The sequence below is a fragment of the Limulus polyphemus genome, unplaced genomic scaffold, assembly GCF_000517525.1.
Source record: "Limulus polyphemus unplaced genomic scaffold, Limulus_polyphemus-2.1.2 Scaffold430, whole genome shotgun sequence".
In the NCBI taxonomy this organism is placed as follows: domain Eukaryota; kingdom Metazoa; phylum Arthropoda; class Merostomata; order Xiphosura; family Limulidae; genus Limulus; species Limulus polyphemus.
This window is the reverse complement of record NW_013666040.1, coordinates 53,145-69,187: the sequence shown is the minus strand read 5'-3', so window position 1 is coordinate 69,187 and position 16,043 is coordinate 53,145. Positions and strand designations below refer to the sequence as shown.

Sequence of the window (16,043 nt, the reverse complement as noted above, 5' to 3'; positions counted from 1 at the left end):
AGATAGCCCTCGTGTAGCTTTGCGCGAAATTCAAAAAACAAACAAACAAACATACATCAATGAATGCATAAAAATAAAAAAATCGTAGGGGCAGAGAAATCATAAGACCGAAAGTGACATCATAAATATGAATGTTTCAACCAAACATAGGATTTACTTTTGATCTTGTAGTTATGTAAATATAGCATATTGAACAGCCTGTCAGTCTTACCAAACTGTAAACTTTAATTCAAGGTAGGAGAGTAGAAACATTACCTGAAATCACTTAAGCATCGTACTTATATACATATATCCGGGTTTCGATACCCGTGGTGGGCCGATCACAGATAGCCCATTGTGTAGCTTTGTGCTTAACCTGTATATAATAAAACAAATATATATAAATTGATACAAACATTAATGAAACTATTCTTCTTAATGAATCTAAAAACTTCTGAATAAAAAAGAATATATCATGGCAACCACTGTACATCTACCAAATTCAGTGCCGAAGAGGCTTTTCGCCCAATACCAGGTCTCATCAGGTCGCCTGAGATATGACAAACATAATTTATAACGCCAATTTTCATGAACAATTATCACTTTCAATGTATATTTTTATATAAAGTTTCTATTAAAGATTTAAGTAGTACAACTCTATCGTGCAGAAGATTGTAGTTTCCTTGATTGTCACGACACAGAAGATCGGTATTAACACTGCTTCGCTTAACGTGTAATTTAATCGAAATTGTTTCGTGGTAAGGCATTGTTAACTTAGTTATAATGTCCATAAGTTCTTCTTCATCTGTTTTTTTTTTGTTGTTGTTGTTGTTGTTGTTTTTTTTCCAATTATGCGGCTCATCGTTAAACGGGGAGTTGGCCCGTTTTGAAAACCAGAAGCCATGCAACCAGAGATTTATTCTATTACTCTGACTTCCTGGTTCGGTCGTGTGGGTCAAACCTTCTGACCGCCTTATTTCTGTGTATCAATACAACAGAGACGTTATAAATGAACAATGTTGATTCTCTCTGTCTTATATAAAAAAAAAGTAAACGCTTGTAATTAAACATTATTATTTCATTTTTAAAAATCACAACTTTCCTCCCAGATATTTTTATGTCACTATTCAAGAAATAAGTCTATATATATTCTACATAATATTCATGCTCTCGATTTCCTGCATGTGATACAAAGTTTCTGTACTTTTAGCATCCTGAACATAATCAACTGTGACCTCCTACGTAATTGTTTGTTTTGAATTTCGGGCAAAGCTACACGAGGGCTATCTGCGCTAGCCGTCCCTAATTTAGCAGTGTAAGACTAGAGGGAAGGCAGCTAGTCATCACCACCCACCGCCAACTCTTGGGCTACTCTTTTACCAACGAATAGTGGGATTGACCGTCACATTATAACGCCCCCACGGCTGAAAGGGCGAGCATGTTTGATGTGATGGGGATTCGAACCCACGACCCTCAGATTACGAGTCGAGCGCTCTAACCACCTGGCCATGCCGGACCTCCTACGTAATACTGGCGCACCAGAGTAAGAATCAGATGAAACAAACCTGAACTTGAAAATCTCCATTTACCCTTTGGGCACAGTTTTTTTTTCCTTCCTGGAGCTTCAAGTTATCCATATTGTGTTGTAGTTCGTTTCTCGTTTCTCTTGAATATTGGATTTTCCGTGGATTAGTTTAGGATCAATGGATGACTCACAAATGTTAAAAAATAAAAAACTTGGTAGTTTAATGCAGAAAATAATCAAAGTAGTTCAGTTATTGGTAACTACGTTACGCACGTGTTCACTAAATTTAACAATTATCCAGGGGACTTGTTACAACATGATCACAATTCCAGTTAAACATATTAGAAATATAATTAAGAAACATAAATAAACAAAGCTTAGCCTATTAGAATTGCGAACCATAATACGCAAAACGAGTTTTGTTACAATATTGAACCATAAATACACAAAACTAAGATTATTAGACTTAAGAACCATAAGTAAATGAAGCTAAGCCAATTAGAATTCCTAACCATAAATACACGAAACGAGTATACTAAACCAGAGATACACGAAGTTAATCGTGCATATAAAAACATCGAACTAGACCTATTAGAATTAAGACCGGTAAACACACGAAACTAAGCTTAGTAGATCTAAGAACAATAAGCATACGTAGTTAATTTTTTTAGGTAGTTATCAAGAAATAATTTAAATAACCACAATTTGGCATAATGACATCACTTTAAGTGACGCATTTCCACCGTTTAGAAGTCTAGAGTCTTTTCTTGTAGTTCGAAACTTAACATTTATGAACATATATTTTTTCTTATCAAAACAGTTATTTATTCATTTTTTTATGTTTTAGTGCAGATCTATCCAGACAAAAAGTTGATTAATTCACAAATTAATACAGACACTTTGCAACTGAGCAAAACTGCGTGGAGATATTAGAGCTAATTAGTCTTTCCTTCAAACATATGAAATTCATATTAGTGTGGGAACACTGAGTTAATAGTAAATGTAAAACAATTCTTTATTCCAGAGTCAGGTAATGAAGTGTAAACACTCATCAATACGAAGTTCGTTGACCTATAAAGTAAACTTGAACTCTGACCCAAATTCACTAAAGATAAATCTAGTGGTCACTAGGTGAGGGCAGTTATTCTGCCTTCCTTCTGGGTAAATTAGTCACGTGGTGAAACGTTTTTTGTACGAAATACAACCCTTATTTAGATGCTCATTTCTGTTATGTTACAGGCTAGAAAATTTTGGGCAAAGGACATGAATATTCGTACATCTTGATTTTTTTAAAACTGACGCATCCAACCTTCAACCTTTCAAAGGTATTATAATATTATAACACGATATTTTCCCATAGGTTATGGTATTACAAATTAAATAGTGTTTTATAAATAACACTCGATTTTTTTTTAAATCACAACAAATCCAAACCACTTAAGTTGTGTAAATAATTTTATAAAATAATAAGAAACAGGCCACATTGCTTTTAAATGAAATTATAATATGATTAAAGAGGGTAGCAAAAAAAAACGCTTAGTTTTTTTTTGTGTGGACTGAAATTTATATATACTTTATCACCACTTTTTTAAATTGGGGGTGGCTATATTTATTGTTGTTACACGATAAAAAAAACTGTAGATGGCAAAGTATTATTTGAAATCATAAACAAGAAATAATAAATAAGCTATAGTTATTTCATTATTTTTGCTAGCTTATTAGAGAAGCCTATATTTGATATCAGGTATAAAGGCCTAACCTTCATGACTATACTTTTGTCGTTGCATGTCAATTTCCGGTTTTATTTTTATTATAATCAGCTAATTTGTTTTAGCATAAAACAAACAAATGCAGCCGCTTAGCAAAGGGGAAAAATTAATATTTGCATACTTAAATGGTTAACAATATACAAGTCTATATAGAATTCAGCTATATATATATAATTATACCTTACAAAGTTTATTAAATTTAAACCTAAGATAAGTACATCTTTAAATTCTACAATTAAAAAGACGTTTATATTGTCTACTACTACTCTGTTTTTATTTTACATCATTGTGAAGTAAAAGTGTTTGGAACTAGTTTATGTTTTTTGCTTGTTTTGTTATTTTTTTCTGGTTAATTAGCTTCTACCCGACTTGTTCATAATAACCTAATTCTAAAGACATTTTTTGGTAGTGGGTAATGATTCATTTTGAATTGTTTTACGTGCTTGACGGGTGGATGGAGCTCGTTAAACTTTATAAAATGAGGAACTTAATTGTCCACCAACATCACACGCTTTTATGACTTGGAATTGTGGAGTAGTCTCGAAAAACGTATTACTATACACACTTTTTTTTTCACAAAAAAAGGTCAAAAAGAAAATACGCTAGAGGGCGCCTTTGAATGTGTTTGTTCTTTGTTACTAAAATATACGTCATTAATCCCGTATTTGGCGAGACACAATCTTTTTCTGGAGGATGAATATTTTAAGACAATATCGTCGCCTCAAAAATTCAGGCTTTGTTAACGAAATAGTTTAAACTTGCTTGCTTAATTAATTCATTTATTTTTTTGTATAAGTAAGGCATTTCTGGTTATAACTGTTTTAATATTATCTAGATTACCCTTTCGATTGAAACATCAATTAAGAATAACTAATATCCATCTTCATATGCCCCCCCCCCCCATGCACTTTGAGCCTGTGGAGGCGTAATAGTGAGAGGAATAATTCCACTATTCGATTACAGTAGCTCAAGAGTTGACGGTGACTGATATTGACTATACTATGACTTCAAAATTAAGAACAACTAGTGCAGGTAACTCTTAAGTAGCCCTAAGAGAAATTCAAGAAATAAAAAAATCACCTTCATAACCTCATTGACACCTTTACAATTTTTATTGGCTCTCGGTGGCTCAGACTGAGGGCTTATAAAGCCAATTTTGATATCCCCAGTAGATAGAGTACAGATTTCCCATTGTTTTTGTTTTTATTCCATTAAACAAGGTTGAAGCACACGCAACTCTTCACATTAAGAACTGTCTGCCTGCTGTACGTAAATATATATATAGATATATGATAAATAGGTACATGTATGTATATATCTGTATAACAGGTTATTCATTATGCTTCGTATTTGGATAAGCTTCCTTTTTTTCCAAATTGTATTTGTAGCAATTAAACTAAGTAAATTAATTGCTTATGATAGTGTTATGCAAGCCACATAAAAAAAAATATTATTATTTCTTTAAAAATAACAAAGACAACCAGTATAGAAATATATGAAATCAAATATTTTGGTTTACTCAGAAGTCATTAATCTATAAAGCAACAAAACTAAGCCCGTTTATAACAGACGTACTTTAAATCGTCTAATACATTTCGTTCATTCTTGGGCTGGATTACCAAATACTTGTCTCACTCAGTGGTTACGTTTTTATACATTAGATGGCGCTATTTCCCCGCTAACCTAAGATTATTGAACTCGCTACAGTAGTCATGAGATTGGAATTTCATAGTTATTTGCATTTATGTTAACTTATTGCATATACCATTGAAAGCCTACTATCATTCAAACAAGGTAAGTAGTTATGGATAGTTAGAACTAAACATAGAGCATTAATTCAAAATTATTAGAAACAACGATGTTAACTTCTTTTAACATTAAAAAAGTTAGGGGAAGTTAAATGGTATTCGTGAAAATTAATGACGTTTTGCAAAGCTTGAGCATTGAACAAATTCTTTGATGGCCTTCTTTGTTCTTTGTCGCATTATATTGTAGTCGAACGTTCCAGAGAAGTAAACAATACTGCACGTATATTTACAATATAAGGGAAAACCATTACGAGAAAAGTCTGGACGGTCAAATTGCAGCTGTCGATATTAATGAAACAACAAGATAACATATTTCATAAGAATACGTGGATTATTTTCCCAAATGTGCTCGTAAAACATCGAATAATTAGAAAGGTGAAACTCCAGGACGTAAGTGTGAAATAATAAGATTTCCAGGAGAGGTTAGGGATATCACTAGAAAACAGTACTTATGTGCGACCAACATAGTAGCAAATCATCTGCTTAATACACAGGAGATATATATATATATATAAAGATGAATCGTAACCTTTGACTTCGAATCTCATAAGCAAGTAAGAGTAAGTTTTGTTACTTACGAAAAAGAAAGATCTTTTTCTTCTTCTATTTTAGAATCTGAGTCTTGTATAAATAATATAATTTGGTATACACCAGATGAATTCTTTATACCTCTTATTTACATTTTATCTTAATAATAATGATCAAGCAGTTCTTGTACTACTACGCTGGCTGAAATAAAGTTTCTTTTACTATTATCTGGAGACTAAAAGACTTTCTTTTTTCTTTTTTTTTGTCTAACTTTTATTGCCTTAACGATAATTGTCTGCATAATTTCCTTATTGTTAAGCTTTCAAATTTGGAATTCGGATTCCAAAAGGAGTAACAAATCTGGTTAAATATAGTTGAAATAGGCTCATTTGATACACACCAAGTGAAATTCTTTACAGTCTTATTTGCATTTTCTCTTAATAATAATTGTGTATTTGTTATAACGCAAAAACCACACAATAGGCTATATGTGCTCTGTCCACTGGTAGAATCAAACTCTGAGTTTGTAAGTTCATGAACTTACTGCTGATCTTCCGGTGAACAATATTGCCAGTATAATTACGTTATTGTTAAGCTATTAAAGTTAGGCACTAAGCTAGAGAGAAAAATAGAAACTACAGTAAGACTACCAACGAACTATGATATTTCTGTTTTGAGCAAGTTAAAAAGTAGTCATTAAGTTTAATATCTTGCTCTTATCCAAACATTACATTTTGCCAGTAGGCGCGAAAATAATATTCCATATTATAACTTTTTCTCATATTTACTATCTCGGTGGGTGGTGTTGACTAGCTGTCTTCCCTCTAGTCTATCACTTCTAAATTGGGGATAGCTAGCGCAGATAGCTCTCGACTATATTTACGCAAACTTCAACAAAAGAAACGAACTTTACACTCTCTATTTTGCTTTATTGTTGTTGAGTGCAAAGGAACACAATGGGCTATCTACTACTGCGAGTATCGAAACCCAATTTTTCCCTTTAGAAACCTTCAGACTTATCGCAGAGCCACCAGGATCTTACCACTTTACAACATTAAATTCTAACTAATTACTCTTAATAACTTTATGTGTAACTTGTATTCTAAAGTGTATTTATGGAACGTGAAATATTGGCTTTATAAAATAATTGTTTATTTTTTATCTAAACTAAAAGTGAACTTATATTTGATCAGCAATGAATATTTTCATATTAGTATATAAAGTTTATGAATAGATAACTGTCAGTTTAAAAAATCCGAAAAAATATTTCTAAACAGAGTTTAGCTTAGTCGGAGAACACTTTTGTGTACAGAAAAAAGACAAACTAAAGGTAAATGAAAGAAATAACAAATAAAGTTTTAATAGTTTCGTTTAAAGTTTATTAGTTTGATTAAGTATTATTTTATTACAAGTTACAGCTTTTACAGTAAGGAAGATTTGTTTTTACAACAGGTACGAGGTTTCGATCAGTGGTGCGTTCAGCGGCAAGGTTACGGACTTAAAATGCTAAAATTCGGGATTCGATTCTCCGCGATGGATAAAGCGCATGTAGCCAATTGTGTAGCTTTGTGCTAAAAGAAACAAACCAAAATCGTTTATTGCGATTTTGTATAAACTTTAAATTTTCCGAAGGTGTAACGTCGATGAATCATATGCGGTGACGTTGCAAAGTCCCACCCTCATCTGTTCGCTCATACAAATATGGCGCCTACAGGCGAGAGAACGATAGATTATTTTCAGATAGATGAATCTAAAAATGAAACCGAAGGCGAAAGTGTTTGGTGAGAATTATTTTAGGAAAATATATTTAGTAGACAATCGCACAGGATTATTATAATAATGATTTTTATGGGTACTTTAATAGTTTTTATTGTTTATCCAGGCTTAGTATTACTATTAGTATTAATGTGGATAAATCATTAATTAAATGAATAATCACTAAATCTGTCCAGGCGACGTTGATTTAATTAAAATAAATATTATTATGAATTATTTGTTTAACTTTATTACTCACTAAGGTAAGATATAACTGCATTGCCGGTTTGTGTTAATAACTAATGATATATAATATGGCTCGGAGCTAAATTATGTAACATAGTATTTAGGGTTAGGTGAGAAATATAGCCAAGAAATAAAAGTTTGAAATACACCTTAAACTTTTAAATTAGAGAAACCCAGAACATTACGACTACCACATGTATTGACATAATGTGGTGTCAGTTAATTATTATTGAAGGCTGGGTGTTAGCTAGCTCTCAACCTAACATTTACAAAACAAGCCAAGAACAAAAATAAAGGGTTTTTTTGAATATAAGAGTAAGAGCATTTTTTTACAAATGACACTTTAATTATGATGTACATCAGTCAAGGTAACAAACTACTTTTAATTGGATAGGGTTGAATAGTTTGTTGTAATAATACTTTTGACCAATGTTTAAATGAAATGTATTTTGGAGAAACATTATCAGAGTAAAATTAATATGCATAATTGAGTTTGATGCTTTAATATAGTATGCATCAAAAGTTTATAACATCTAATTAAAATTCACTATGTTCATATAGCACTCCAAATTTTCTTAGTTAATATGATAAATTTGTTCAGGCACATTTGAAACTTTTTCATTGTTTTTTTTTTTTTAACTCCAGCTGGCCCATTGTATAGCTTTGAGCTTAACAACAAACAAACAAAAATATTTTTTTTTTCACTAACAAATCAATGTTAAAAACAGTCTTCATAAACATACAATTTTTTATATGATTGCAAAAAACAAAAAGGTGAAATGCCTTTCATATTTCTTAAAAAAGTAACAATACCCTTGGCATTTCTCACACATCTATAACCATAAATATCCAGATATGTTTTTTTTAATATACAACTAATGTGTTCACAAAATTGATTACATAAAGTACTTGATTCATAGTAATTTCAACTTTTAACAACACAAGGTCTACATTAGAAATTTAATGAAAATATTGCAATGCTCGTAGCAAGTGTTTAGAACTTTAAATATATATAAAAACATTTTGCTACATACTCTATTAACACATACAGTGGAAACTTAGTTTTAGCTCTTAAAAAAAAATGTGTTCCACAAAATTCATGGTGATTTTATAAATACCAAGCTAGAATGAGAAGCCAATAAGTACATCAAATATTTCGTATTATGGTGGTAATTTAACCAGTACATTTAATTAAACAGCCTATAAAAAGACCTTTGTATAATGAGATAAAATAAAAACAGCCTTATTGGCACTAGATATGGCAAATGTAGTGTGGTTGACATGAAGTATTTTTGTTTATTTTCACTCATGGGTCCTTAGAATATATATTTGATTTCTAAAACAACTTTTTTCATTGTTCAGTTTGTACACTCTTTCAACTTTTTTTTTGCTTTGTCAGTTCTAAGCAATTATATATATATATATGCTTGATGTGTTTCTTTTTCTCACATACTCTGCTTTGAATTTTCAATTTAAAACTGTCTTTACCTATCATAAATGTTTTATTACTTGTTTCAGTTTTGTTGATGTTTAATTTTTGTGTGTTTGTCTAGGTCAACAATCTTGAGCCAAGTTCATGCCAGTTCACCAAACAAGCTACCCTCGTGTAAACTTCTTTTAACTTTAGGTAAATTTAAAAATATTTTTTTACAGTGTTTAATAATAAGCTTTGAAATACTTGCAGGTTTGTATTTTTAGACATGTTTGTACCAAACATATTTGTCTGACAAAAATGTATCAAACTTTTTCAAATTTCTATTCTTCATTAGTATTCAATCACAAATTATTTCATCCTAATATAAATAAATAAAATTTTGTAGTGGCTTATGATTATACAGATATATTTTAAAATAATTATTTGGACTATTACATTTTGAAGCAATGTTTGCTTGCAATGCAAAACATTTACATTCATATTTCATTGTTTGTTTGATAAATCTTAAAATTCTGCATGACTTCAGTGCAGACAAAATATTTATATGATTGTATTATATTTTAATGTTTGGGTCATTCTTGTGAATCACCCTACAATGTTACCAGAATTATGAAAAAGTGGTATATGTGTGTGTGTGTGTGTTTGTGGTAGTTTATCATACATTTTTCCTGTTTACAAATGTATCGTACAAAAATACATATGTTTGTGTATGGTTAGGTCACATTTGGAGTCGTGTTCAGTCTTGGGCTCCTTACCTTAAGAAGGACATTGAAATGTTGAAAAGGGTTTGGAGGACAGAAAAACTTGCCATACAAGGATAGGTTAAGATCTGAAATTGTTTTCTCTTGAAAAAAAGAAGAGTTAGAGGAGATTGATTGAGGTGTCTAAGATTGTTAAGATAATTTATAATCTTGATGCATCATCTTCGTATTTGAAAATGGTAGGACTAGGGGTCACAAATATAAATCTTTGCAGGTTAGGAATCATCTTCAAACCAAGACAGTTTTATTTTTCTAACGGGGTGGTTGGCCCTTCAGATGTGGAGGGTGAAGTTAATCTAAGGGAGTTTAAAGGAAGGTTTGATAAGTATGTTAATGATAAAGGCTGGTTTTAAGTATTTTATTTTAAAGTTTAATAGATGGGATAGGCTAGATGGTCCAACAGGTCTCTTGTCATTAAAGCATATTTAGGGATATATATGAGGTACAAATGTTAAATTAATGAAAGCCATGAGAATATGTAATGAATACAACTGGAACGGGTCTATTTTTCTCTGTCTGATATCATACACTTTAGTGAGTAAGTGTTTGTACAATATATGAGGGCATACATGTAGAAGAAAAAACTTCAGTTTGTTACTAAAAAGTTATTTTCATATTCTTTGTGATAAAAGCTGATTATTCATGTTGTTTGCCTTACTATATTAACATTTTGTAAACATGAAAATCTAAATACCACTTTGTACAGCTCTAAAGTTCTTTTTCCAATTTCTTTTTTTTTCTTTTTCAGGGGATGATGAATCGGGGAAAACTTCACTGATTGCTAAACTGCAAGGGAATGAAGACCCAAAAAAGGGCTCAGGACTAGAATATTATTATATTTTTATTAGGGATGAATACAGGGATGGTTAGTAATTATGATACTGTGATAATTTTTCAAAATTATTGAATGTTAATTAAATAGAGAATAAACTTAAATTGTGAAATAAATTTTATATCAGTTAGTTTCCATAATACTGTCTGCTTCCAAAAAATGTCATATTCTTACATAATCCGGACATGGGAACACCTTTCAGATGTCGAGTGCACACCTGTTTATCAAATTTCAAACTTTTAGTAAAACTAATAATTCTGATTCTATTTCAATCATTTTTTTTTCAAAACTATTTTAGAATTTGTCATTTTCTAAGATTTACATAGTATTGTTTGTAAACAAAATGTTTTTCAAATGTTGAAACTTACATTTCTGCACACCTCCGAGGAGTCCCTCACCTGTAAATGACACAATTATAGGTTTTCTTTTTTTTTATAATGTTTCTGCCCATCCAAAAGCATAGATTTATATATGCTAAGAAAGTATTATTCCTTGAGATTATAATTTTTATTTCTCATGCATATTTCCTTCTCTTTCTTTGATATTGTGAGAACATGTGATGTGAATAACTACTAATGAAAATCAGCTTTGACAGCAGGTACAAGCAAAGTTTGAATAGAGTTGATTATAAACTATTTACATCGGGGTAGAGTGAATAAAGTGGTATGAGAAGTAACTTATGGTATCGTGGGAAAGAGAATTTAGTGGAAAGATCAGAAGACTTGTGAACAAACCACAAATCTGGAATTATCTTAGAGTTTCTTTAGATGTTCTTTATATTCCTGGAAATGGTTTTGTGTTAAATTAAATTGAACTTTTTATTTTATGACAATAAGTTTAGAGAGACGGTAGACGATGGCAAAATATTCCAGTGACTCAGATACGTATTTATTAAAAATTATTGTTAAGTTTATTTATTATATTCAAACAATCTGAATAAGTAAAAGAAATTATATTTATTAGAAAAAAATGGATTTTGACCAAGAATATTGTTAGCATAAATACTGTTTTTGTTTTGCTTGACCTTACACCACTGTAACAGGTAAGGTCACAGGTCAAAATAAATTTGTATCGGTTTTTGCTGATATTAAATGGAACTTGCCGATCAACAATAAATTTTAAGACAAAAGGAAATATTTAAAAAATTGTGTCTTGCAACAAAATTTTGAAATTTCAATATTTTTTACAGCTGCAACTAGATACTATTCAGTAAGTTTGTACTAAGTTTCATGAAATACCTGCAATATGAGAAGCCAAAAATCAGGAATGCCAGTGACACTCCAAGTCTGGAAAAGGTTAATTATTTCACAGTTAAGTTATTAGCATTTATGAAAAAAAAAAAACTGTGGAAATAAAGAATCATTAGAAAAAAAACTACATACCATCCTAAATCTTTTTCAATTTTGATATTTTCATCTTTAAAATATTTTCCTTTCCCTGCCTCTCCTTTTCTTTCTCTATTGTTTTGAACTAAATTTAATTTTAATTACCAAAAGATATAAAAAGACAGAATGATGTAGGACCTCAACTAAAAGAATGTGATCTTAAAATTTGGGGAATTCATACATTGGAGATGCTGTCCTGTAATGATTTTCAAATGTTTAAACTGTAAGCCTAAATATTGGGTCTGTCCATGTCAGGATAAGTAATGGTTGCTGTATAGTATGCATGTTTTATTTTTTAAAAGAAAATCCAAAAAATTTAAATGCTAAGCACTTATAAATTATATGAATTCTGCAAACAAGAGCTTCTTTTAAACATTATTTTTTTAAGAATTTTAACTTGTGGTATGTGGAACCATCGTATCTTCCTGTCATTACCTAGTTATTTATTATAAAGTTTTACAAAAAATTTAGTCCTTCTGTAATTAGTGATTAAAAAATTTCAGATCACACACGTCTTGGAGTGTGGGTTCTTGACGGAGACTCGTGGCACAGGAATCTCCTCAAGTATGTTGTGAATGAAAACACTTTCCCCCACACCACAGTTCTCCTGACAGTATCTATGACTCAGCCATGGATTATGATGGAGTCTTTGGAGAACTGGACTGCAATCTTAGAAGAAAACCTCGATAGGCTAAATCTAGACCCTGAGTTTTTGGAAGAACAAAAACGAAAATGTAAGTTTGAAAGGTTGTATATGTAAGATAAGTGTAGGGTAAGTAGTAAGAAACAAATAAATGCATCAAAGTAGGGAGAAATCATTGTATAACAAAAATATATATATATAAAGGCTGTTACTAAAAGTGAGAGATTAGTGAAATCTGCCAATTGTTAATTCAGCAGGATCATTAATTGGTTATTCTATGTATAACTGGGAAAGTTGGAATAATCAAAAATAGTAATAGTTGAAAACAATAATTTTGACTAGTTGATTATTTTCATGAGTCATGACACTAATCAGTTAAGCTAACCAACCCTGAATTCATTGGAAATGATAATGAGAAATCCTAATGGTAATATTTTGAATGCTTGGATAGTTAGAATAACCAGAAATACTAATTCAATTTGTTGATTATTTTCATGGAATCAATCAATTGAATCATAATTTTGTGAAATTGATGTAATCAATGCTCATAGGTAATTAGTCGATTAATTAATTTAATCATCTAATGAAAGCTGTAGTGTGACCACTTTGTGCTCACAACAGTTATAAATTTTATGACAAGAACAGTTAAGAGTTGTGTGCTCTGTGATATAGTAAGAATAAAATAATAAATAATTTATTAGTTTGTTTGTATGTACAGTAAACTATTCAACTGATTTGTTTTTTTTTCATTTATCATTTTCTTGAAAGGAGAAGATTTAAATTTCAAATAGGATTTTAACTTCTTAAGATCTTGTAAAATATTGGTCATCACATTAGAACAGACTTAGTGTAGCCTAAGTTTGCTTTTAAATGTCACTGCTTCTCCAAAAGATCAATATTTTAGTTTTTGATCAAATGTGCTAAGAAAACCATGGCATTGAGGTCAAAATCTCCCCCTGAGGTAAAGATTTCTTTCACTTACCATTTTTTTATTTCTCAAAAGAAAATGTACCATAAGGTATCATAAATATTGTTGCCTCTTTAAAGTTATCTAAGCAACAGTGTAATTTCTGCATTAGCATAATCTCTAATAAACCCATGAAAAATTGAATTGTGTTCAAGAATAAAGGTAGGCTTTTTTTGTTTTGTTTACAGAATGAATTTCAGTAAATGCTACTTATAGGTACCAGATGGCACCACAGGAGCTTTCCTTTTATTTATATAACAAATCAGTATGTAGATATTCCTTTTATGATATCATTTTAAACTTTTTTTAGCTTGAAATACCTGTTTAAGACATTTTTTTACTAGGTTTTATCTGTGTTGCTGGATTATTTGGCTGTGTATTATTTAGGTATATGTTAATTATATACGTATACTTTCAATACATATTTATTAAAAGACGAGGGTACTATCTTGAAACTTGATGAGTCTGAGATAGAAATTTAAAGCTGAGTGGGCATATTAGTTTGTTCTTGTCCATTCTGATTTTGTGGACAGGATGTCTCAAGATTGGATGGAACGATTTTGACCAAACTTATGTAATAGAAACCACAAACAAATTTGCATACCGGATCAACTTTTGAAGGCCATGGGTCAGAGTTCAAAATTGGAACATAGAAGTTTCATACATACAATTTGCACTTGTTTTTTTTTTTTTCTCTTCTTCTTATTCTTAGAAACAATACAATTTATTATATTTTTAGCCCTAAAACGATTCCAAGAATATATTGAACCAGGAGATGTAGTAGACAGTATAACATCTTTAAAAAAAGGAACAGGACCTGAACAAGATACCATAAATTTACCATTAGATGAAAATGTACTAACCCACAACCTTGGAGTTGATGTAATTGTAGTTGTTACCAAAGTAAGTATTCTATTCCATGCCATTCTTATTAATTACTTATTACTATGCTCTACAGGATTCAGTGTTTATGGAATTTGCTCTGAATACTTGGAATGACAGCTCTTTCTGGTATGGTTACGTGTTTCGTGACATCACTATATCCTTAGTTGCTGTTGCTCAAGCTTTGATGGAATTTAAAATAATTTTGGTTTAATTAATGGTAAACTGTTCAGGACATTTGATACAATCTAATGCCCCAGTTTGAAAGAGAAACTATCACTTTGAAAACTGGAATAATAAAATGAATGAGTATCTCAAAGGAAGGAAAATATTTTAAATAACTGATAGATACGCAGATATTTTCTGTTATAAATAATTATATTTGAAATAGATTAAGAAAAATAATTTTTCATTTGAAATTAATCTATTCAGGCTTATCTAGTTGCTTTTGTACTTTTTGTTGTAACTCTTACTTCTTAGGTTTGTAATATTTGACATTAAATAAGAAAAAAACTAATTTATTGCTCTGCTCCATAAATAGAATTTATTCAAAATAATTATTTAAAATGTGTAGGTGACAGGAGATTTTATTTGAAAGAGGTGTAACTTATTCTCAAAAATAATCAGAAGCTTAGCCGTGGGAGAGGGAGAACCATAGCCCCCTGAAAAAATCTAGGCATATTGATCATACTATTTTTCAGCTTTCATATATAATAAACTCATTTTATATCATTTAATATAAAAAAATAAAACTTTTATAAACACTGCTACATTTCATTTGTTTTAATGACCGTGTTATTAAAAATTTAGATTAATTTCAGGTTTTTGATTTATTGCCCCCGCCCCCTGCATGAGAGTGGAAGACCTGGCTATGCCACTGAAAAGATTGCAGCTTAAACAAGTGTTTCCTTCTTATTTGTAAACTGTAATATTCACTACTTTCTTATAAAATTATTTTCTTTACTTGTTACTGTTACCCTCTTTTTCTTTTTCAGACTGACTATATGTCCATCCTAGAAAAAGACTATGACTACAAAGATGAACATTTTGATTTTATTCAACAAGCACTGAGAAAGTTTTGTTTGCGATGTATCCTTTTATGTCTGTATATATATATATTTCTTCTAATACAATGTTGATATGCTTATCATCCTGTAAACAATATTTGTTTTCCTAAACAAAGTACAACATTATACAATATGCTACTTGTCACGTATTATGCCTTGTGTCTCAGGGTGTTTCTACTATCAAAATACAAAATGGTCAAATAAATAAATTTTTAAAGATATATGAGGGAAATATTATACAACAGGGATTCTCAAATTGTGGTACGCGTACCACTGATGGTACTTGCAGCTAATGTCGGTGGTATGCTTAAAGTTGTTTGACAGAATAAGAGTGATGCTTAAAGCGGTTTGACAGAATAAAAGTGATGCCTAAAGCTGTTTGACTGAATAAGAGTGATGCCTAAAGCTGTTTGACTGAATAAGAGTGATGCCTAAAGCTGTTTGACTGAATAAGGGTGATG

The 16,043-nt window shown here is 30.6% G+C and overlaps 2 protein-coding genes across 2 annotated transcripts in view; one reads left to right on the top strand and one right to left on the bottom strand.

The window, feature by feature from the left end:
• The window catches only part of LOC106458219, a 30,602-nt gene extending 28,986 nt beyond the window's left edge, over window positions 1–1,616 (bottom strand). The window contains exon 1 of the mRNA XM_013917694.1: window positions 1,545–1,616. Within this exon, the coding sequence (XP_013773148.1) occupies window positions 1,545–1,616 (72 nt within the window). The remainder of the gene's footprint in view (window positions 1–1,544) is intronic.
• A 5,543-nt stretch (window positions 1,617–7,159) lies between these two features.
• Window positions 7,160–16,043, top strand: part of LOC106458217 (cytoplasmic dynein 1 light intermediate chain 2-like) — a 24,057-nt gene continuing 15,173 nt past the window's right edge. Inside the window, exons 1-7 of the mRNA XM_022384351.1 lie at window positions 7,160–7,390; window positions 9,164–9,237; window positions 10,555–10,671; window positions 12,527–12,757; window positions 14,373–14,536; window positions 15,511–15,649; window positions 15,828–15,843. Of these exons, the coding sequence (XP_022240059.1) occupies window positions 7,311–7,390; window positions 9,164–9,237; window positions 10,555–10,671; window positions 12,527–12,757; window positions 14,373–14,536; window positions 15,511–15,649; window positions 15,828–15,843 (821 nt within the window). The 5' untranslated portion in view covers window positions 7,160–7,310. The remainder of the gene's footprint in view (window positions 7,391–9,163; window positions 9,238–10,554; window positions 10,672–12,526; window positions 12,758–14,372; window positions 14,537–15,510; window positions 15,650–15,827; window positions 15,844–16,043) is intronic.